Source organism: Bombina bombina, chromosome 3, assembly GCF_027579735.1.
Source record: "Bombina bombina isolate aBomBom1 chromosome 3, aBomBom1.pri, whole genome shotgun sequence".
Lineage (NCBI taxonomy): Eukaryota > Metazoa > Chordata > Amphibia > Anura > Bombinatoridae > Bombina > Bombina bombina.
In genome coordinates this window covers 35,223,646-35,248,617 of record NC_069501.1, presented here as the reverse complement: position 1 = coordinate 35,248,617, position 24,972 = coordinate 35,223,646, and the positions used below count along the sequence as shown (strand labels likewise).

At 38.1% G+C, this 24,972-nt stretch overlaps 1 protein-coding gene across 1 annotated transcript in view; it reads right to left on the bottom strand.

Annotated features, from left to right (window-relative positions):
* Nucleotides 1-24,972, bottom strand: part of LOC128652193 (3 beta-hydroxysteroid dehydrogenase/Delta 5-->4-isomerase type 1-like) — a 110,125-nt gene that overhangs the window by 68,626 nt on the left and 16,527 nt on the right. The window contains exon 2 of the mRNA XM_053705133.1: nt 1,944-2,108. Coding sequence (XP_053561108.1) covers nt 1,944-2,108 — 165 coding nt within the window. The remainder of the gene's footprint in view (nt 1-1,943; nt 2,109-24,972) is intronic.

Below are 24,972 nucleotides of genomic sequence, written 5' to 3'. Positions count from 1 at the left end.
TACAAGTGTGTTTATGTGCATGTGCAAGTGCGCTTATGTGGGTGCATGGGTGTGTGTACAAGTGTGTTTATGTGCATGTGTAAGTGTGCCAATGTGTGTGTACAAGTGTGTTTATGTGCGTGTGCAAGTGTGTTTATGTGCGTGTGCAAGTGTGCTTATGTGGGTGCAAGTGCGTTTATGTGTGTTTATGTGGGTGCATGGCTGTGTGTACAAGTGCTTATGTGGGTGCATGGCTGTGTGTACAAGTATGCTTATGTGCGTGTGCAAGTGCGCTTATGTGGGTGCATGGGTGTGTGTACAAGTGTGTTTATGTGCATGTGCAAGTGCGCTTATGTGGGTGCATGGGTGTGTGTACAAGTGTGTTTATGTGCATGTGTAAGTGTGCCAATGTGTGTGTGCAAGTGTGCCTATGTGTGTGTACAAGTGTGATTATGTGCGTGTGCAAGTGTGCTTATGTGCGTGTGCAAGTGTGTTTGTGCATGTGCAAGTGTGCTTATGTGCGTGTGCAAGTGTGTTTATGTGCGTGTGCAAGTGTGCTTATGTGCGTGTGCAAGTATGTTTATGTGCGTGTGCAAGTGTGCTTATGTGCGTGTGCAAGTGTGCTTATGTGCGTGTGCAAGTGTGTTTATGTGCGTGTGCAAGTGTGCTTATGTGCGTGTGCAAGTGTGCTTATGTGCGTGTACAAGTGTGTTTATGTGCGTGTGCAAGTGTGCTTATGTGCGTGTACAAGTGTGCTTATGTGCGTGTGCAAGTGTTCTTATGTATGTGTGGAAGTGTGCTTATGTGCATGTGCAAGTGCGCTTATGTTTGTGTGCAAGTGTGCTTATGTGGGTGCGAGAGTGCTTATGTGCGTGTGCAAGTATGTTTATGTGCGTGTGCAAGTGTGCTTATGTGGGTGTGCAAGTGTGCTTATGTGGGTGCGAGAGTGCTTATGTGCCTGTGCAACTGTGCTTATGTGCGTGTGCAAGTGTGCTTATGTGGGTGTGCAAGTGTGCTTATGTGGGTGCGAGAGTGCTTATGTGCGTGTGCAAGTGTGATTATGTATGTGTACAAGTGTGTTTATGTATGTGTGCAAGTGTGCTTATGTGCGTGTGCAAGTGTGCTTATGTGCATGTGCAAGTGCGCTTATGTTTGTGTGCAAGTGTGCTTATGTGGGTGCGAGAGTGCTTATGTGCGTGTGCAAGTATGTTTATGTGCGTGTGCAACTGTGCTTATGTGCGTGTGCAACTGTGCTTATGTGCGTGTGCAAGTGTGCTTATGTGGGTGTGCAAGTGTGCTTATGTGGGTGCGAGAGTGCTTATGTGCGTGTGCAAGTGTGTTTATGTATGTGTACAAGTGTGTTTATGTATGTGTGCAAGTGTGCTTATGTGCGTGTGCAAGTGTTCTTATGTATGTGTGCAAGTGTGCTTATGTGCATGTGCAAGTGCGCTTATGTTTGTGTGCAAGTGTGCTTATGTGGGTGCGAGAGTGCTTATGTGCGTGTGCAAGTATGTTTATGTGCGTGTGCAACTGTGCTTATGTGCGTGTGCAAGTGTGCTTATGTGGGTGTGCAAGTGTGCTTATGTGGGTGTGCAAGTGTGCTTATGTGCCTGTGCAACTGTGCTTATGTGGGTGTGCAAGTGTGCTTATGTGGGTGCGAGAGTGCTTATGTGCGTGTGCAAGTATGTTTATGTGCGTGTGCAACTGTGCTTATGTGCGTGTGCAAGTGTGCTTATGTGGGTGTGCAAGTGTGCTTATTTGGGTGCGAGAGTGCTTATGTGCCTGTGCAACTGTGCTTATGTGCGTGTGCAAGTGTGCTTATGTGGGTGTGCAAGTGTGCTTATGTGGGTGCGAGAGTGCTTATGTGCGTGTGCAAGTGTGATTATGTATGTGTGCAAGTGTGCTTATGTGGGTGTGAGAGTTTATGTACAGCCCTGTGTATTTAGTTGCGATGGGGTACTTACCGGTCACATTGATAGCCATTAGCACATCTTTACTTATCTGGCCTAAAGTGTCTATCACAGATGCTGCGTGTATAACCAGGTCTACCTCTCGGCAGCAACTGAGTAAAAACTCTTCATCACGAATATCCCCCTGTAGTAGCTTCACTGACGCTGTCTTCTTAAATTCTGTTGAAGGAGGAAGCACAAACTCATCTTACTACACAGCTGTAGCCAAGTTTTTTGTAGATTCTCACACAACATTGAGGTCTACTTATCAAGCCGTCAACTTACTTGCATTGGACGGCACCAATATGCTCCCCTAACATCGCCTAACATTGCGGCCGCGGACCTGAATACGCTCTCAATATTTATATAAAAATCTGTCAAAAAGCCGCACACCAAGAACGGGGCGATGAGCAGCGGACTGTTGTTAACTAAACAGTCATCGATCTCGCTGTTATTCGGCTTTTTCTCAGCTTTATTTATATACTGTCACTAAACACTGCCACTATACTAAACTGTTTAACCCCCTATCCCACCGCTCCCAGACCCCGCCGCAACTAAATAAAGTTATTAACCCCTATCCCACCGCTCCCGGAGCCCACTGCAACTCTAATAAACTTATTAACCCCTATTCCACCGCTCCCCGACACTGCCGCAACTAACTAAATGTATTAACCCCTATCCCTCCACTCCCGGAGCCCACCGCAACGTAATAAATGTATTAACCCCTAAACCCCAAGCCTCCCACATCACTACCACTTACTAAACCTATTAACCCCTAAACCGCCAGCCCCCCCACATCGCAATAAACTAAATTAACCTATTAACCCCTAAACCGCCAGCCCCCCACATCGCCATAAACTAAATTAACCTATTAACCCCAAAACCTAACAACCCGCTAACTTTATATTAAATATTAACTCATCCCTATCTTATAATAAATTAAAACTTACCTTTAGATTTAAATTAAACTATAATAAACTACTAATTAATCTACCCTAACTATTATACTAAAATAACATTAAACTATATTAAACTAATAATTAATCTACCGTAACTGTTATACTAAAATAACATTAAACTATATTAAACTAATCATTAATCTACCCTAACTGTTATACTAAAATAACATTAAACTATATTAAACTAATAATTAATCTACCCTAACTGTTATACTAAAATAACATTAAACTATATTAAACTAATAATTAATCTACCCTAACTGTTATACTAAAATAACATTAAACTATATTAAACTAATAATTAATCTAACCTAACTGTTATACTAAAATTACATTAAACTACAATTTAAATAAAATATATTATATAGTTAAAAACCTAACCCTACTCAATTTAAATCTACTATTAAAAATTACAAAGTTACAAAAAACTAACAACTAAGTTACACAAAATAACAAACACTAAGTTACACAAAATAAAAATAAATTATCAAATATTTAAACTAATTACACCTAATCTAAGGGCCCTATGAAAATAAAAAAGCCCCCCAAAATAAAAAAAAACCCTGACCTACAATAAACTACTAATGGCCCTTAAAAGAGCCTTTTGCGGGGCATTGCCCCAAAGAAATCAACTCTTTTACATGTAAAAAAAATACAAATACCCCCCCAACAGTAAAACCCACCACCCACACAACCAAACCCCCCAAATCAAAACCTAATCTAAAAAACCTAAGCTCCCCATTGCCCTAAAAAGGGCATTTGGATGGGCATTGCCCTTAAAAGGGCATTTAGCTCTTTTTCCTTGCCCAAACCCTAATCTAAAATTAAAACCCACCCAATAAACCCTTAAAAAAGCCTAACACTAACCCCCAAAGATCCACTTATAGTTTATTAAAAGCCGACATCCATCCTCAATGAAGCGGCAGAAGTCCTCAGCGAAGTCGGCAGAAATCTTCATCCAAGCGGGCCGAAGTCTTCATCTAAGCCGGCAGAAGTCTTCATCCAGACGGCATCTTCTATCTTCATCCATCCGGCGCGGAGCGGCTCCATCTTCAAGACATCCGGTGCGGAGCATCCTCTTCTTCCGATGTCTTCTTCAACAATGAATGTTCCTTGAAATGACGTCATCCAAGATTTCTATCAGCTAATCGGAATTAAGGTTGAAAAAATCCTATTGGCTGTTGCAATCAGCTAATAGGATTGAGCTTTCATCCTATTGTTGCAATCAGCCAATAGAATGCGAGTTCAATCCTATTGGCTGATTGGATCAGCCAATAGGATGAAAGCTCAATGCTATTGGCTGATAACATGTCACATAAATGTATAATGTGACACATTATGATGTTTAACCTTTTTTTAAGGGCTACTCGTTATATATTCTACTACTTCTCTGAGTAAAGCGGAAAATACAATTTTCAGACACCTAGATTACAAATTTCGTGCTAAACAGGGTGCAAAACTAATGCCAAAAAGTTGCGTTATTTCACCCTCCATACGAGTTACTGAAAAGCCTCCTTGTGCCTGCGATATGGTGGCGTTAAGCTCCTGCCGCACAAAATCCAAGGGCTGCTTTGACGTGCTCGTGCACACTTTCCCCCATAGACATCAATGAGGAGAGAGTGTTAGAAAAAAACCAACACCTGAAGTGCAGAATGAAAAATCTCCGTAACGCAACCCCATTGATGTCTATGGGGAAAAAAGTTACGTTTAAACCTAATACCCTAACACAAACCCCAAATCTAAACACCCCTAATCAGCCTGACACCTAAATAAAGTTATTAACCCCTAATCTGCTGCTCCCGACATCGGCAACACTAATAAAAGTTATTAGCTCATAATCCGCCGCTCCCCGACATCACCGCCTCTATAATAAAGTTATTAATTCGTATTCCGCAGCTTCCAGACATCGCCGACACTATAATAAAGTTATTAACCCCTAAACCTCTGGCCGCCCACATCTCTGCAACTAAATAAACCTAATAACCCCTAAACCTCTGGCCTCCCACATCTCCACAACTAAATAAACCTATTAACCCCTAAACCTCCGGCCTACCACATCTCTGCCACTAAATAAACCTATTAACCCCTAAACCTCCGGCCTACCACATCTCTGCCACTAAATAAACCTATTAACTCCTAAACCTCCGGCCTACCACATCTCTGCCACTAAATAAACCTATTAACTCCTAAATCTCCGGCCTCCCACATCTCCGTCACTAAAAAAAAAAAAAACTATTAACCCCTAAACCGCAGCCCCCCCACATCGCAAAACACTAAATTAAACTATTAATCCCTAAATCTAATACCCCCTAACTTTAAATTAAAATTACAATATAACTATCTTTAAATAAATAAAAACTTACCTGTGAAATAATAAGAACCCTAACATTAAACTATAAATTAACCTAACCTTACTATTCTAATAAAATAAAAAATACTACCAATTAAAAAATCTAAATTTAACATTTAAAAAAACCTAACACTACGAGAAAAATTTGAAAATATAAAATTACAAAAAATAATAAACACTAAATTACGAAAAATAAAAAACACTAAGCTTACAAAAATAATAAATTAAAAGTATCAAAAATAAAAACAATTATACCTAATCTAACAGCCCTATAGAAATAAAAAAGCCCCCCCCCCCCCAAATAAAAACACCCACTAGCCTACAATGAACTACCAATAGCCCCCATTATTTTGGGGGGTTGGTTGGGTGGTGTGTTTTACTGTTGGGGGGACTTTGTATTTTTTTACAGGGAAAAGAGCTGTTTAACTTAGGGCAATGTCCTACAAAAGGCCTGTTTAAGGGATATTGCTAGTTTATTGTAGGCTAGGGAGTGTTTTTATTTTTTATATGGCTATTAGATTAGGTGTAATTGTTTTTATTTTTGATAATTTTGTTTATTATTTTTTTAAGCTTAGTGTTTTTTATTTTTCGTAACTTAGTTTTTATTATTTCTAGTAATTTTAGATTTTTTTATTTTTCTTGCATTGTTAGGTTTTTTTAAATTTGCAATTTAGATTTTTTTAATTGGTAGTATTTTTTATTTTATTAGAATAGTAAGGTTATGTTAATTTATAGTTTAATGTTAGGTTTATTTTTATTTAACAAGTAAGTTTTTATTTATTTAATTATAAGTTAGGGAGAGGCTAGGTTTAGGGGTTAATAGTCTAATTTAGTGTTTTGTGATGTGGGGGGCAGCGGATTAGGGGTTAATAGGTTTATTTAGTTGCGGAGATGTGGGAGGCTGGAGGTTTAGGGGTTAATAACTTTATTATAGTGTTGGCGATGTCGGGGAGCAGTGGAATAGGGTTTAATACATTTATTATAGTGGCAGTGATGTCGGGGAGTGGCAGAATAGGGGTTAATAATTTTTATTAGTGTCGGCGTTGTCAGAAGCGGCAGATTAGGGGTTAATAACTTTATTTAATAGTTGCGATGAGGGTGGGCAGCAGATTAGAGGTTAATAGGTTTAATATAGTGTATGCAATGGGGGAGGGTGGCGGTTTAGAGGTTAATAGGTAGTTTATGGGTGTTAGTGTATTTTGTAAAACTTTAGTTATGAGTTTTGTGAAACATTTTTGTTACACAAAATCCATAACTACTGCTCTCAGATGGCGGTATGGATCAGGTCAGTATAGGCTGTAACCCAGTTTTTTAGCCCCACCGCACAACCTGTACTACCGACGCTATTGAAATCCCACGCAAAAACGTCATTTTTTTTGAGTGCGGAATAGACGTTGCGTTACAGGCTAAAATGCTTGCGGTATAACTATACCGACACGACTCGCAATAGCTGCGTTACTTCCATTATGCTGAAATTGCCATTTTTACAGGGCTAAAAACCATAATGCAAAACTCGTAATCTACCTGAGAATGAATTTACAGGAAAAGAAAGCAAAGTAAATCATAAAATTGTATTATTAATTTTTTTGCTTTTTAATTACACATAACTAAATATTGTTATTAAAGGGACTTTATACACCAATTTTCATATACAGTAACTGCATGTAATAAACACTACTACAAAGAATATGCAGCAATACTGATCTAGAAATCCAGTATAAATCATTTTAAAAACTTACGCCTAGATTACGAGTTGTGCGTTAGGGTTAAAAAGCAGCATTGAGAGGTCCTAACGCTGCTTTTTAACGCCCGCTGGTATTACGAGTCTTGCAGGTTCAGGTGTACCGCTCACTTTTTTGGCCAGACTTGGAAATACCGCAAATCCACTTACGTAAATTGCGTATCCTATTTTTTCAATGGGACTTGCATAGCGCTAAAAAGTGAGCGGTAGACCCTCTCCTGTCAAGACTGGTACCGCATTTTAAAGTCAGTAGTTAAGAGTTTTACACTACAACGCCGTAGCATAAAACTCTTAACTAAAGTGCTAAAAAGTACACTAACACCCATAGACTACCTATTAACCTCTAAACCGAGGCCCTTCCGCATCGCCGCCACTATAATAAAATTTGTAACTCCTAATCTGCTGAACCGGACATCGCCGCCACTATAATAAATATATTAACCCCTAAACCGCCGCACTCCCGCCTCGCAAACACTATTTAAATATTATTAACCCCTAATCTGCCGTCCCTAACATCGCCAACACCTACCTACATTTATTAACCTCTAATCTGCCGCCCCCAACGTCGCCGCCACTATACTAAAGTTATTAACCCCTAAATCTAAGTCTAACCCTAACCCCCCCTAACTAAAATATAATTTAAATAAATCTAAATAAAATTCCTATCATTTAATAAATTATTCCTATTTAAAACGAAATACTTACCTATAAAATAAACCCTAACTAGCTACAATAATAATAATTACATTGTAGCTATCTCAGGGTTTATTTTTATTTTACAGGCAAGTTTGTATTTATTTTAACTAGGTAGAATAGTTACTAAATAGTTATTAACTATTTAATAACTACCTAGCTAAAATAAATCAAAAAGTACCTGTAAAAATAAAACCTAACCAAAGTTACATTAATACCTAACACTACACTATAATTAAATAAATTAAATAAATTAAATACAATTAAAAAAAAAAAAAACACTAAATTACAGAAAATAATAAACAAATTACAAGATTTTTAAACTAATTACACCTAATCTAATCCCCCTAACAAAATAAAAAAGTCCCCCCAAAATAAAAAAAGCCCTTAAAGGGCCTTTTGCGGGGCATTGCCCCAAAGTAATCAGCTCTCAGCTCTTTTACCTGTAAAAAAAAAGTACAAATCACCCCCCCCAACATTAAATCCCACCACCCACACAACCAACCCTACTCTAAAACCCACCCAATCCCCCCTTAAAAAAAACTAACACTAACCCCTTGAAGATAACTACTGGGAGACGTCTTCACCCAACCGGGCCGAAGTCCTCAACAAAGCTGGGAGAAGTCTTCATCCAAGCCGGGCGAAGTGGTCCTCCAAACGGGCAGAAGTCTTCATCCAGACGGCATCTTCTATCTTCATCCATTTGGCGCGTAGCGGGTACATCTTCAAGACATCCGATGTGGAGCATCCTCTTCATACAACGGCTCTTCTGGAATGAAGGTTCCTTTAAATGACTTCATCCAAGATGGCGTCCCTTCAAATCCGATTGGCTGATAGTATTCTATCAGCCAATCGGAATTAAGGTAGAAAAAATCCTATTGGCTGATGCAATCAGCCAATAGGATTTAAGTTCAATCCTATTGGCTGATCCAATCAGCCAATAGGATTGAGCTGGCATTCTATTGGCTGTTTCAATCAGTGCCAGCTCAATCCTATTGGCTGATTGCATTAGCCAATAGGATTTTTTCTACCTTAATTCCGATTGGCTGATAGAATTCTATCAGCCAATCGGAATTGAAGGGACGCCATCTTGGATGACGTCATTTAAAGGAACCTTAATTCCAGAAGAGCCGTCGGATGAAGAGTATGCTCCGCGTCGGATGTCTTGAAGGTGGACCCACTCCGCACCGGATAGATGAAGATAGAAGATGCCATCTGGATGAAGACTTCTGCCCGTCTGGAGGACCACATCGCCCGGCTTGGATGAAGACTTCTCCAGGCTTCGTTGAGGACTTCGGCCCGGTTGGGTGAAGACGTCTCCCGGTAAGGTGATCTTCAAGGGGTTAGTGTTAGGTTTTTTTAAGGGGGGATTGGGTGGGTTTTAGAGTAGGGTTGGTTATGTGGGTGGTGGGTTTTAATGTTGGGGGGTGATTTGTACTTTTTTTTCAAGGTAAAAGAGCTGATTACTTTGGGGCAATGCCCTGCAAAAGGCCCTTTTAAGGGCTATTTTTAATTTAGTGTAGGGTAGGGCTTTTTTATTTTGGGGAGGCTTTTTTATTTTGTTAGGGGGATTAGATTAGGTGTAGTTAGTTTAAAAATCTTGTAATTTGCTTATTATTTACTGTAATTTAGTGTTTGTTTGTTTTTGTACGTTAGATAATATTATTTAATTGTATTTAATTGTATTTAATTTAGGTAAATTATTTAATTGTAGTGTAGTGTTAGGTGTAATTGTAACAGGTTAGGTTTTATTTTTAAGGTACTTTTGTATTTATTTTAGCTAGGTAGTTTATTAAATAGTTATCCTATTGGCTGATTGGACTATAAAACAAAAAGAAGAGAGAGCGCAACCACAACTCAAGGTAAAAGTATTTAATTCCACTTTGCGCTTATGAATATACTGCACTTACAGGATTAAAAAGTTAACAAGCGTCTCTTAAGATCACATACAGTCCTTGATTCTCCGGTCTCTCTCAGCTGTAGCTGTGTCTTTGTTCGTTTCCGTTTCCGGCTTGAGGGCTTGATGTTAGTTTCTTTACCCAATGCAGGAGAAAATTCAACCTTTCCTTTCCAGATATTGTTTTCCAACTCGATCTACTGGCGTCTACGCGTTTCGTCCGTCTTCTGCGGACTTTCTCAAGACTTCTCAAGACTTACCAGAAGTCTTGAGAAAGTCCGCAGAAGACGGACGAAACGCGTAGACGCCAGTAGATCGAGTTGGAAAACAATATCTGGAAAGGAAAGGTTGAATTTTCTCCTGCATTGGGTAAAGAAACTAACATCAAGCCCTCAAGCCGGAAACGGAAACGAACAAAGACACAGCTACAGCTGAGAGAGACCGGAGAATCAAGGACTGTATGTGATCTTAAGAGACGCTTGTTAACTTTTTAATCCTGTAAGTGCAGTATATTCATAAGCGCAAAGTGGAATTAAATACTTTTACCTTGAGTTGTGGTTGCGCTCTCTCTTCTTTTTGTTTTATAGTTCTATCGAGTCTGAAACACTCAGTTCAGTGAACCGTGAAGCTGCACCACACTCAAAAGGAAGTTGGGAAATCCTGATATAAAGTTAAAGACACAAGGAGTGCATATTCAACTTCTACCATACTCCCAGAGACACTAAGGTGAGATTATATCAGTATATACACAAGAGATGATGATTATTATTTTTATGGAATTGATTTTATATGTATAACACTTTTAGTAAGAAAATATCAACTTGTTTTAAGTCTCAAGGCTACTAATAGATTAACTAGTGACAGTAGATACCAAATTGAATTATATATAACAAATATATGAGTAAATAATATTAAAGAAAAGTAAATCACAGATTTTTTAATATCAAAAGACAATAAAGAGAACAAATATCAATTCATATTTGTGAAAGAAAGTGTACTTCTTTAGTGTGCTTTTAAGCCTATTATTGAATCAGTAAGTTAGCGCAGGTTTTTAAAGTAAAGTATTGGCTGATTGGAACTGTAAAATAAAAATAAACCCTAAGCTATCTACAATGTAACTATTAGTTATATTGTAGCTAGCTTAGGGTTTATTTTATAGGTAAGTATTTAGTTTTAAATAGGAATAATGTAGTTAATTATAGTCATTTTATTTATATTTATTTAAATTTTATTTAAGTTAGGGGGTGTTAGGGTTAGACTTAGGTTTAGGGGTTAATAACTTATAATATAGTGGTGGCGATGTTGGGGCGTCAGATTAGGGGTTAATAAATGTAGGTAGGTGGCGGCGGTGTCCTGAGCGGCAGATTAGGGGTTAATAATATAATGTAAGTGTTGGTGATGTCGGGGGGCGGCAGATTAGGGGTTAATAAGTGTAAGATTAGGGGTGTTTAGACTCTGCGTTCATGTTAGGGTGTTAGGTGTAGACATAACTTTTATTTCCCCATAGGAATCAATGGGGCTGCGTTAGGAGCTAAACGCTGCTTTTTTGCAGCTGTTAGGTTTTTTTTCAGCCGGCTCTCCCCGTTGATTCCTATGGGGAAATCGTGCACGAGCACCTTACACCAGCTCACCGCTGACTTAAGCAGCGCTGGTATTAGAGTGAGATGTGGAGCAACATTTTGCTCTACACTCACTTTTTTGCGGTTAACGCCGGGTTTTTAAAAACTCGTAATACCAGCGTTGTCTGTAAGTGAGCGGTGAGCATAAACTGCTCGTTAGCACCTCATAGCTTCTAACGCAAAACTCGTAATCTAGGTGTTACTTAGAAGCTCAAAGTTTAGCACCTTTGATGAGGTTAGGCTGGGACATCCACTGAAAGGGGCTGAGAAAGCAGAAAGAATAGACACTCCCCCCTACCCCTTCCCCTGAATATGAAAAGATCAATTACACAAACAGGAGCCGCAGGAATCTGTAGACATCAGTATACATCTAAAACTTTGGGGCTTGGTTACTTGCCGGAAAATCAGCACAATCACCTAGATTATGAGTTTTGCACTTAACAGGATTTGAAACTAACGGCAAAAAAGTTGCGTTATTTCACTCTCCATAGCCCTGCCATTACGAGTTACTGAAAGCCTCCTTGTGCGTGCAAATATGGTCGCGTTAAGCTCCATACCGCACAAAAGCCAAGGGCTGCTTTGACATGCTCGTGCACTCTTTCCCCTATAGACAGCAATGGGGAGAGAGTGTTAGAAAAAACCTGAAGTGCGGAATGAAAAATCTCCGTAACGCAACCCCATTGATGTCTATGGGGAAAAAAAAGTTAAGTTTAAACCTAACACCCTAACATAAACCCCAAGACTAAACACCCCTAATCTGCTGCCCCCGACATCGCTGACACCTAAATAAAGTTGTTAAACCCTAATCCGCCGCCCCCGACATCAATGACACCTAAATAAAGTTATTAACCCCTAATCCGCCTCTCCCGATATCGCTGACACCTAAATAAAGTTATTAACCCCTAATCCGCCTCTCCCGATATCGCTGACACCTAAATAAAGTTATTAACCACTAATCTGCCTCTCCCGATATCGCTGACACCTAAATAAAGTTATTAACCCCTAATCCGCCTCTCCCGATATCGCTGACACCTAAATAAATTTATTAACCACTAATCTGCCGCCCCCAACATCGCCGACACTAATAAAAGTTTTTAACCCCTATTCCGCCGCACCCGACATCGTCAACACCTAAATAAAGTTATTAACCCCTATTCCGCCGCTCCCCGACATCACCGCCACACTACAAAAAAAAAAAAAGAATCTAAATATACAAAAAATAATAAACACAAAATTGCGAAAAATAAAAAACACTAAGCTTACAAAAAATAATAAAGGAAAATTATCAAAAATAAAAACAAATACACCTAATCTTATATAGCCAATATGATTTCAGTAGCTCTCATCCTATTGGCTGTTTTGAACAGCCAATAGGATTTCAGAAGCTCTCATCCTATTGGCTGATTTGAATTTGAAAAATCATTTGAAGACGCCATTTTGAAACAGCTACCTTGCATTCAATTACAGTGTACGACGGTGACAGTAGGAAGAAGATGCTCCGCGCAGTATAGGATCAGCTTCCAGGATGGCTCCGCTCTGCGCCGCCGGGATGAAGATTGAAGACGTCCCCGAGATGGATGAAGGTGTCGCCGCCTGGATGAAGACTTCTCGCCGCCTGAATGAAGATGGATATCCGGACTTCAGGAACCGTGAGTACATTTTATGGGGATAGTGTTAGGTTTTTTTGTTTTTTTTTATGGGTGGGGTTTTTTTTAGATTAGGGCTTTGGGCTTTTGTAAAAGAGCTGAATGCCCTTTTAAGGGCAATGCCCATACAAATCCCCCGTTAGGGGCAATCGGTTTCTTAGTTTTTTTTTAGACTTAGGTTTTTTATTTTGGGGGGTTGGTTGTGTGGTGGGTTTTACTGACTTTGTATTTTTTTTACAGGTAAAAGAGCTGTTTAACTTAGGGCAATGCCCTACAAAAGGCCATTTTAAGGGCTATTGGTAGTTTATTGTAGGCTAAGGGGTGTTTTTATTTTGGGGGGGCTTTTTTATTTTTAAAGGGTTATTAAATTAGGTGTAATTGTTTTTACTTTTGATAATTTTGTTTATTATTTTTTATTTTTCGTATTTTAGTGTTTATTATTTTTTGTAATTTTAGATTTTTAATTTTTTTTGTAGTGTTAGGTTTTTTTAAATTTGTAATTTAGAATTTTTTTATTGGTAGTATTTTTTTATTTTATTAGAATAGTAATGTTAGGTTTATTTTTACTTCACAGGTAAGTTTTTATTTACTTTAAGATAGTTATATTGCAATTAAAAATTAAACTATAAATTAACCTAACATTACTATTCTAATAAAATAAAAAATACCGCCAATAAAAAAATCTAAATTACAAATTAAAAATAAACTAACACTACAAAAAAAAAAAAAGAATCTAAATATACAAAAAATAATAAACACAAAATTGCGAAAAATAAAAAACACTAAGCTTACAAAAAATAATAAAGGAAAATTATCAAAAATAAAAACAATTACACCTAATCTTATATAGCCAATATGATTTCAGTAGCTCTCATCCTATTGATGTCAGTAGCTCTCATACTATTGGCTGTTTGAACAGCCAATAGGATTTCAGAAGCTCTCATCCTATTGGCTGATTTGAATTTGAAAAATCATTTGAAGACGCCATTTTGAAACAGCTACCTTGCATTCAATTACAGTGTACGACGGTGACAGTAGGAAGAAGATGCTCCGCGCAGTATAGGATCAGCTTCCAGGATGGCTCCGCTCTGCGCCGCCGGGATGAAGATTGAAGACGTCCCCGAGATGGATGAAGGTGTCGCCGCCTGGATGAAGACTTCTTGCCGCCTGAATGAAGATGGATATCCGAACTTCAGGAACCGTGAGTACATTTTATGGGGATAGTGTTAGGTTTTTTTGGTTTTTTTTATGGGTGGGGTTTTTTTTAGATTAGGGCTTTGGGCTTTTGTAAAAGAGCTGAATGCCCTTTTAAGGGCAATGCCCATACAAATCCCCCGTTAGAGGCAATCGGTTTCTTAGTTTTTTTTTAGACTTAGGTTTTCTATTTTGGGGGGTTGGTTGGGTGGTGGGTTTTACTGACTTTGTATTTTTTTTTACAGGTAAAAGAGCTGTTTAACTTAGGGCAATGCCCTACAAAAGGCCATTTTAAGGGCTATTGGTAGTTTATTGTAGGCTAAGGGGTGTTTTTATTTTGGGGGGCTTTTTTATTTTTAAAGGGTTATTAAATTAGGTGTAATTGTTTTTACTTTTGATAATTTGGTTTATTATTTTTTATTTTTCGTATTTTAGTGTTTATTATTTTTTGTAATTTTAGATTTTTAATTTTTTTTGTAGTGTTAGGTTTTTTTAAATTTGTAATTTAGAATTTTTTTATTGGTAGTATTTTTTTATTTTATTAGAATAGTAATGTTAGGTTTATTTTTACTTCACAGGTAAGTTTTTATTTACTTTAAGATAGTTATATTGCAATTAAAAATTAAACTATAAATTAACCTAACATTACTATTCTAATAAAATAAAAAATACCGCCAATAAAAAAATCTAAATTACAAATTAAAAATAAACTAACACTACAAAAAAAAAAAAAAGAATCTAAATATACAAAAAATAATAAACACAAAATTGCGAAAAATAAAAAACACTAAGCTTACAAAAAATAATAAAGGAAAATTATCAAAAATAAAAACAATTACACCTAATCTTATATAGCCAATATGATTTCAGTAGCTCTCATCCTATTGATGTCAGTAGCTCTCATACTATTGGCTGTTTGAACAGCCAATAGGATTTCAGAAGCTCTCATCCTATTGGCTGATTTGAATTTGAAAAATCATTTGAAGACGCCATTTTGAAACAGCTACCTTGCATTCAATTACAGTGTACGACGGTGACAGTAGGAAGAAGATGCTCCGCGCAGTATAGGATCAGCTTCCAGGATGGCTCCGCTCTGCGCCGCCGGGATGAAGATTGAAGACGTCCCCGAGATGGATGAAGGTGTCGCCGCCTGGATGAAGACTTCTTGCCGCCTGAATGAAGATGGATATCCGAACTTCAGGAACCGTGAGTACATTTTATGGGGATAGTGTTAGGTTTTTTTGGTTTTTTTTATGGGTGGGGTTTTTTTTAGATTAGGGCTTTGGGCTTTTGTAAAAGAGCTGAATGCCCTTTTAAGGGCAATGCCCATACAAATCCCCCGTTAGAGGCAATCGGTTTCTTAGTTTTTTTTTAGACTTAGGTTTTCTATTTTGGGGGGTTGGTTGGGTGGTGGGTTTTACTGACTTTGTATTTTTTTTTACAGGTAAAAGAGCTGTTTAACTTAGGGCAATGCCCTACAAAAGGCCATTTTAAGGGCTATTGGTAGTTTATTGTAGGCTAAGGGGTGTTTTTATTTTGGGGGGCTTTTTTATTTTTAAAGGGTTATTAAATTAGGTGTAATTGTTTTTACTTTTGATAATTTGGTTTATTATTTTTTATTTTTCGTATTTTAGTGTTTAGTATTTTTTGTAATTTTAGATTTTTAATTTTTTTGTAGTGTTAGGTTTTTTTAAATTTGTAATTTAGAATTTTTTTATTGGTAGTATTTTTTTATTTTATTAGAATAGTAATGTTAGGTTAATTTATAGTTTAATGTTAGGTTTATTTTTACTTCACAGGTAAGTTTTTATTTACTTTAAGATAGTTATATTGCAATTTTAATTTTAAGTTAGGGGGTGTTAGGTTTAGGGGTTAATATTTTAATTAAGTGTTTTGCAATGTGGTGGGGCTGGTAGTTTAGGGGTTAATAGGTTTATTTAGTAGTGGCAATGTAGGAGGCCGGAGGTTTAGAGGTTAATAGGTTTATTTAGTAGCGCGATGTGGGGGGGCAGAGGTTTAGGGGTTAATAGGTTTATTTAGTAGCGGCGATGTGGGGGACTTGAGGTTTAGGGGTTAATAGGCTTAATTAGTAGCGTCGATGTGGGGGGCTGGAGGTTTAGGGGTTAAAAGGTTTAATTATTTGCTGCAATGTTGGGGGGGCAGAGGTTTAGGGGTTAATAGGTTTATTTAGTAACGTTGATGTGGGGGGCCGGAGGTTTAAGGGTTAAGAGGTTTATTTAGGGGCGATTTGGAGGCTTAGGGGTTAATAGCTTTATCATAGTGTTGGCGATGTCGGGGAGCGGCGGATTAGGAGTTAATAGCTTTATTATAGTGTTTGTGATACACTAGGATGGCTATTTAGGGGTTAATAGTTAGTTTATGGGAGTTAGTGTACTTTGTAACAGTTTAGTTATGAGTTTTGTGAAACATTTTTTTTTTTGCAAAATCCATAACTACTGGTCTCAGATTGCAGTATAGATCGTGTCGGTATAGGCTGTAAGGAAAGTATTTTAGCCTCAACGCACAACCTGTAATACCGTCGCTATGAAAATCCCACACAAAAACATAATTTTTTTGAGTGCGGAATGGACGTTGCATTAAAGGGTAAAATGCTTGCGTTACAGCTATACCGACACGACTCGTAATATGCGTTCCTGGCCATTATGCTGGAATTGCCATTTTTCAGCATTAAAAGTCATACCGCAACACAGGGACGAAACTACAGGGGGTGCAGAGGTCGCAATTGCGACTGTGCCCCTAAGGGTGGGGGTTAGATTACAGACTGTGTCACTGACTCACTATATACAGTATTGGTGGGTTAAACAGTGTCACTATATACAGTATCAAATTCACTTTTGGGGTGGGGGCCTTTTAGATTCTTGCACCTGGGCCCTTTGGTTTCTAGTTACGCCTCTGCCGCAACACCTGTAATCTAGCCGATTGTTATTTAAAAATAAGCAAAACTATAAATGTCTACAAAAACACTCCCAGATGGGCTATATAAATGTATCATCTACAAAACATTTATGCAAAGAAAAATCTAGTGTACAATGTCCCTTTAAAACATATTGATACTTACCTGTACCAATGCTAACTAGCTTGCATGCTAACTGCACTAGAAGTGATTCAGTATAACTAGAAATAGCTGACTAGAAAATATCACATAAACATCTCTATGCTAAAAAGAAAGATATCTTACCTCAAAATTCTTCATCTCACATGATTTCATTGTAAACTTCCTTAAACTGAGTAGAGAAATAACATGACTATGCCTTCACATGCCAGATGCAAGCTCCCTTGCAAGTCCTAGGACTAGCATCCTGATTGGCTGCTGAAAATTCCTTTCCAATGGGATGTGGCTACATAGAGATGTTCAGAAGATATTTTCTCGTCCGCTTTTTAAAGCTATGCTGCATCACTTTCAAGTGCTTCAACATTTGGACATCATGTCCCAATAGGGACATCATGTCCCGTTAGAGATAGGGACAGGTACAGGATTAGGGATAGGTTCAGTGATAGGGATATAGTTAGTTAGTGATAGGCTTAAGGATAGGGTTAGGGATAGAATAAGGGTTAGTGATAGGATTAGAGATAGGATTAGGGTTAGAGATAGGGTTAGTGATAGGATTAGAGTTAGTGATAGGATTAGGGTTAGTGATAGGGTTATAGAGATAGGATTAGGGCTAGGATAAGCTTTAGGGATAGGGATAGAGATAGGATTAGAATTAGAGATAGGGATAGTGAGAGGGATAGGGTTAGGGATAGTGATAGGGATATGATTAGGGTTAGGGATAGGGATAGTGATATGGTTAGGGATAGGATTAGGGTTAGAGTTAGTGATAGTGATAGGATTAGGGTTAGAGATAGGATTAGTGATAGGATTAGGGATAGGATTAGGGTTAGTGATAGGATTAGAGATAGGGATAGGATTAGGGTTAGAGATAGGATTAGGGTTAGTGATAGTGATAGGATTAGGGTTAGAGATAGGATTAGTGATAGGATTAATGATAGGATTAGGGTTAGTGATAGGATTAGAGATAGGGTTAGGGTTAGTGATAGGGTTAGGGTTAGTGATAGGGTTAGAGATAGGGTTTAGGTTAGAGATAGGATTAGGGTTAGAGATAGGGTTAGGATTAGTGATAGGGTTAGTGATAGGGTTAGAGATAGGATTAGGGTTAGTGATAGAGTTAGTGATAGGGTTAGGGATAGGGTTAGAGATAGGATTAGAGTTAGTGATAGAGTTAGTGATATGATTAGGGTTAGAAATAGGATTAGTGATAGGATTAGGGTTAGAAACAGTATTAGTGATAGGATTAGTGATAGGATTAGGGATAGGATTAGGGTTAGTGATAGGGTTAGGGTTGGTAATAGGGTTAGAGATAGGGTTTAGATTAGAGATAAGGTTAGAGATAGGATTAGGGTTAGAGATAGGGTTAGGATTAGTGATAGGGTTAGGGTTAGAGATAGGATTAGGGTTAGAGATAGGATTAGTGATAGGATTAGTTATAGGATTAGGGATAGTATTAGGGTTAGTGATAGGATTAGAGATAGGGTTAGTGATAGGGTTAGAGATAGGGTTAGGGTTAGAGATAAGGTTAGAGATAGGATTAGATTTAGAGATAGGGTTAGGGTTAGAGATAGGATTAGGGTTAGTGATAGGATTAGAGATAGGGTTAGTGATAGGGTTAGAGATAGGGTTAGAGATAGGGTTAGAGATAAAGTTAGTGATAGGATTAGTTATAGGATTAGGGATAGGATTAGGGTTAGTGATAGGATTAGAGATAGGGTTAGTGATAGGGTTAGAGATAGGGTTAGGGTTAGAGATAAGGTTAGAGATAGGATTAGATTTAGAGATAGGGTTAGAGATAGGATTAGGGTTAGTGATAGGATTAGAGATAGGGTTAGTGATAGGGTTAGAGATAGGGTTAGAGATAGGGTTAGAGATAAAGTTAGTGATAGGATTAGTTATAGGATTAGGGATAGGATTAGGGTTAGTGATAGGATTAGAGATAGGGTTAGTGATAGGGTTAGGGTTAGAGATAAGGTTAGAGATAGGATTAGATTTAGAGATAGGGTTAGGGTTAGTGATATGACTAGGGATAGGATTAGGGTTAGTGATAGGATTAGAGATAGGGTTAGTGATAGGGTTAGAGATAGGGTTAGAGTTAGAGGTAGGATTAGATTTAGAGATAGAGTTACAGTTAGTGATAGGGTTAGAGATAGGGTTAGGGTTAGAGATAGGGTTAGAGATAGGATTAAGGTTAGAGACAGGATTAGGGTTAGTGATAGGGTTAGGAATATGATTAGGGTTAGAGATAGGATTAGGGATAGGATTAGGGTTAGTGATAGGATTAGGGTAAATTATAGGGTTAGGGTTAGAGATAGGATTAGGGTTAGAGATATGATTAGTGATAGGGTTAGAGATAGGATTAGGGTTAGAGATATGATTAGGGATAGGATTAGGATTAGGGTTAGGGATAGAAATAGAAATAGAGATAGGATTAGGGTTAGAGATAGGGATAGTGATAGGGTTAGGGATAGGATTAGGGTTAGTGATAGGATTAGAGATAGGATTAGGGTTAGAGATAGGGTTAGTAATAAGATTAGGGTTAGTGATAGGGTTAGGGATAGTGATAGGGTTAGTAATAGGGTTAGATATATGATTAGGGATAGGATTAGGGTTAGGGATAGGAATAGAAATAGGATTAGGGTTAGGGATAGGGATAGTGATTGGGTTAGGGATAGGATTAGTGTTAGAGATATGGGTTAGTGATAGGGTTAGAGATAGGGATAGTGATTGGGTTAGGGATAGGGTTAGTGATAGGGTTAGAGATAGGATTAGGGTTAGTGATAGAGTTAGTGATAGGATTAGGGTTAGTGATAGGATTAGGGATAGGATTAGGGTTAGAGATAGGATTAGGGATAGGATTAGCATTAGGGATAGGAATAGAGATAGGATTAGGGTTAGAGATAGGGTTAATGATAGGGTTAGGGTTAGAGATAGGGTTAGGGATAGGATTAGGTTTAGTGATAGGGTTAGAGATAGGATTAGGGTTAGTGATAGAGTTAGTGATAGGATTAGGGTTAGTGATAGGATTAGGGATAGGATTAGGGTTAGAGATAGGATTAGGGATAGGATTAGCATTAGGGATAGGAATAGAGATAGGATTAGGGTTAGAGATAGGGTTAATGATAGGGTTAGGGTTAGAGATAGTGTTAGGGATAGGATTAGGGTTAGAGATAGGGTTAGGATTAGGGTTAGTTATAGGGTTAGGGTTCGAGATAGGGTTAGGGATAGGATTAGGCTTCGTGATAGGGTTAGGGTTAGATATATAGTTAGGGATAGGATAAGGGTTAGAGATAGGGTTAGGGTTAGGATTAGGGTTAGTGATATGGTTAGGGTAAGAGATAGGGTTAGGGTTAGAGTACATACTCAGGGATTGTAATCAACATATTGATCACTTTAAGGAACCCCCACTTATGGCCAATAGAAGGGTTAGAAACATACAAGATCATTTAGTAAAAACAGATATAGCTTCAGGACATAGAGACACAATCCTATATTGGAAGTAAGAGCAATGGCAGCTACCCTTGTCTTGGCTGCATGAGTTGCAGCTCAATAATTAAAGGTCCCAATTTTTTCATCCACATAGTGGAAGGCATTGTAATACTGAGGGGTTCTACACTTGTGACAGCAATTTTGTGATTTACCTTATTAAATGCCCTTGTTCCCTTTATTACTTAGGGGAAACTACACAGAAAGTCAAGGAGAGGTTGAGTCAACACTGCTCCAATATAAGGAGACAAAATCTAGAGGCCCCTTTGTCAAAACATTTTCTAGAACATGGACATGGCATAAGCCAACTAAGGGTGACAGATTATAGAACAAATCAAGGTACCTAGAAATGGAATGGATAGGGAAAAATGACTAAAACAGAAAGAAATGTGGTGGATCCACAAATTAGAAACCCTCATACCTAAAGGTCTCAATAGGAATTTTGCTCTATCCTGATTCTTTTGAATTGTTTCTCTTGACCCTTTGACTTTTATCTTTTGATTTATTCCTTTGGCTACTTATATTTTGTCTATATTTGGTTTATTAAATTACTTATAGCTCTTTCGGGGAAATTTACCCATGTATTTATTGAGAGTATCAATAGTTCTATGATAACATATAATTGAGGATTTAAAGTAAATTATAATTCAAAGTTACATTGTGTTAAAAATTATTAAATAGTACTGCCATTATGTATAGGTTTGCGACATTGGTTTTAATAGTTACATATCTTCTAAAAATGTTTAGATAAATTGTATTATTAATGACCACTAGATGAAGCCCACGGTCCCAGAGCAGATAATTTGGGCGCCAAGAATTGTGTTTAAAAGGCCACTAAGATGTATATGCACCTTTAGCAAGACTAAGGGGTTAAGCCCCGAAACATTGTTTTTATGACTATCCAATAAAAGTTTTATTAAGTTACAACAGTGCTGGTGATTACCTGTTCTTTACAAGAGATAGGGTTAGGGATATGATTCGTGTTAGAGATAGGATTAGGGTTAGAGATAGGATTAGGGTTAGTGATAGGGTTAGGATTAGGGTTAGGGATAGGGTTAGAGATAGGGAATAGGATAGGTACAGGATTAGTGTTAATGATAGGGTTAGGGATAGCTACAGGATTAGGATTAATAATAGGGTTAGGGATAGGTATAGGATTCAGGTTAATGATAGGTTTAGGGATTGGTACAGGGTAAGGGTTAAGGATAGGGTTAGGGATAAGTAGAGGATGATATTTAGGGTTAATGATAGGGTTAGGGATAGCTACAGGATTAGGGTTAATGATAGGGTTAGGGATAGGTACAGGATTATTGTTAATAATAGGGTTAGGAATAGGTACAGAATTAGGGTTAATGATAGGGTTAGGGATAGGTACAGGATTACGGTTAATTATAGGGTTAGGGATAGGTACAGGATTAGGGTTAATGATAGGGTTAGGGAAAGTTACAAGGTTAGGGTTAATGATAGGGTTAGGTACAGGGTTAGGGTTAAGGGTTAGGGTTAATGATAGGGTTAGGGATAGCTACAGGGTGAGGGTAAATGATAGGGATTAGTGATGTCGCGAATAGTTCGCCGGCGAATAGTTCCCGGCGAACATAGCTTGTTCGCGTTCGCCGCGGCGGGGGAACATATGTAATGTTCGATCAGCCCCCTATTCGTCATCATTGAGTAAAACTTTGACCCTGTACCTCACAGTCAGCAGACACATTCCAGCCAATCAGCAGCAGACCCTTCCTCCCAGACCCTCCTACCTCCTGGACAGCATCTATTTTAGATTCATTTGGAAGCTGCATTCTTAGTGAGAGGAGGGACAGTGTAGCTGCTGCTGATTTAATAGGGAAACCGATAGCTAGGCTAGTGTATTCAGTGTCCACTACAGTCCTGAAGGACTCATCTGATCTCTGCTGTAAGGACAGTACCCCAAAAAGCCCTTTTTAGGGCTAGAACATCAGTCTGCTTTTTTTTTTTTTCCTGTGTAATCTTATTGCAGTTGCCTGCCTGCCAGCGTGTGTGTCAGGCTCACAGCGTATACTGTGCCCACTTGCCCAGTGCCACCACTCATATCTGGTGTAACAGTAGTGTATATTTAAAAAAACAACAACACTTTTTTGACTGTGAAATAATAGCAGTCAGTTTCCTCCAGTGTCACACCAGTGCAACTCATATCTGGTGTAACAGTAGTGTACATTAACCCCTTAATGACCACAGCACTTTTCCATTTTCTGTCCGTTTGGGACCAGGGCTATTTTTACATTTCTGCGGTGTTTGTGTTTAGCTGTAATTTTCCTCTTACTCGTTTACTGTACCCACACATATTATATACTGTTTTTCTCGCCATTAAATGGAATTTCTAAAGATACCATTATTTTAATCATATCCTATAATTTACTATAATAAAAATTATAAAATATGAGGAAAAAATTGAAAAAAAACACACCTTTTCTAACTTTGACCCCCAAAATCTGTTACTCATCTACAACCACCAAAAAACACCCATGCTAAATATTTTGTAAATTTTGTCCTGAGTTTAGAAATACCCAATGTTTACATGTTCTTTGCTTTTTTTGCAAGTTATAGGGCCATAAATACAAGTAGCCCTTTGCTATTTCCAAACCATTTTTAAAAAAAAATTAGCGCTAGTTACATTGGAACACTGATATTTGTCAGGAATCCCTGAATAGCCATTGACATGTATATATTTTTTTTTAAAAGACAAAGTATTGATCTAGGCCCATTTTGGTATATTTCATGCCACCATTTCACCACCAAATGCAAATAAAAATAATTGTTCACTTTTTTCACAAATTTTTTCACAAACTTTAGGTTTCTCACTGAAATTATTTACAAATAGCTTGTGCAATTATGGCATAAATGGTTGTACATTTTTCTCTGGGATCTCCTTTGTTCAGAAATAGCAGACATATATGGCTTTGACGTTGCTTTTTGATAATTAGAAGGCCGCTAAATGCCACTGCGTACCACACGTGTATTATGTCCAGCAGTGAAGGGGTTAATTAGGGAGCATGTAGGGAGCTTTTTGGGGTAATTTTAGCTTTAGTGTAGTGTATTAGACAACCCAAAGTATTGATCTAGGCCCATCTTAGTATATTTCATGCCACCATTTCACCGCCAAATGCGATCAAAAAAAAAAAACGTTACATTTTTCCGAATTTTTGGTTTCTCACTGAAATCATTTACAAACATTTTGTGCAATTATGGCAAAAATGGTTGTAAATGCTTCTCTGGGATCCCCTTTTTTCAGAAATAGCAGACATATATGGCTTTGGCATTGCTTTTTGGTAATTAGAAGGCCGCTAAATGCAGCTGTGCACCACACGTGTATTATGCTCAGCAGTGCAGGGGTTAATTAGGGAGCTTGTAGGGTTAATTTTAGCTTTAGTGTAGTGTAGTAGACAACCCCAAGTATTGATCTAGGCCCATTTTGGTATATTTCATGCCACCATTTCACTGCCAAATGCGATCAAATTAAAAAAAATAGTCAACTTTTTCACAAATTTTAGGTTTCTCACTGAAATCATTTACAAACATTTTGTGCAATTATGGCACAAATGGTTGTAAATGCTTCTCTGGGATCCCCTTTTTTCAGAAATAGCAGACATATATGGCTTTGGCATTGCTTTTTGGTAATTAGAAGGCCGCTAAACGCCGCTGCGCACCACACGTGTATTATGCTCAGCAGTGCAGGGGTTAATTAGGGAGCTTGTAGGGTTAATTTTAGCTTTAGTGTAGTGTATTAGAGAACCCCAAGTATTGATCTAGGACCATTTTGGTATATTTCATGCCACCATTTCACCGCCAAATGCGATCAAATTAAAAAAAAAATAGTCAACTTTTTCACAAACTTTAGGTTTCTCACTGAAATTGTTTTCAAACAGCTTGTGCAATTATGGCACAAATGGTTGTAAATGCTTCTCTGGGATCCCCTTTGTTCAGAAATAGCAGACATATATGGCTTTGGTGTTGCTTTTTGGTAGTTAGAAGGCCACTAAATGCAACTGCGCACAACACATGAATTATGCCCAGCAGTGAAGGGGTTAATTAGGTAGCTTGTAGGGAGCTTGCAGGGTTAATTTTAGCTTTAATGTAGAGATCAGCTTCCCACCTGACACATCAGACCCCTTGATCCCTCCCAAAAAGCTCCCTTCCCTCCCCCACCCCACAATTGTCCCCGCCATCTTAAGTACTGGCAGAAAGTCTGCCAGTACTAAAATAAAAGGTATCTTTTTCTTTATATATATTTTTTTAGCATATTTACATATGCTGTTGTGTAGGATCCCCCCTTAGCCCCGAATCTCCCTGATCCCCCCCAAAACAGCTTCCTAACCCTCCCCCTCTGCCTTATTGGGGGCCATATTGAGTACTGGCAGT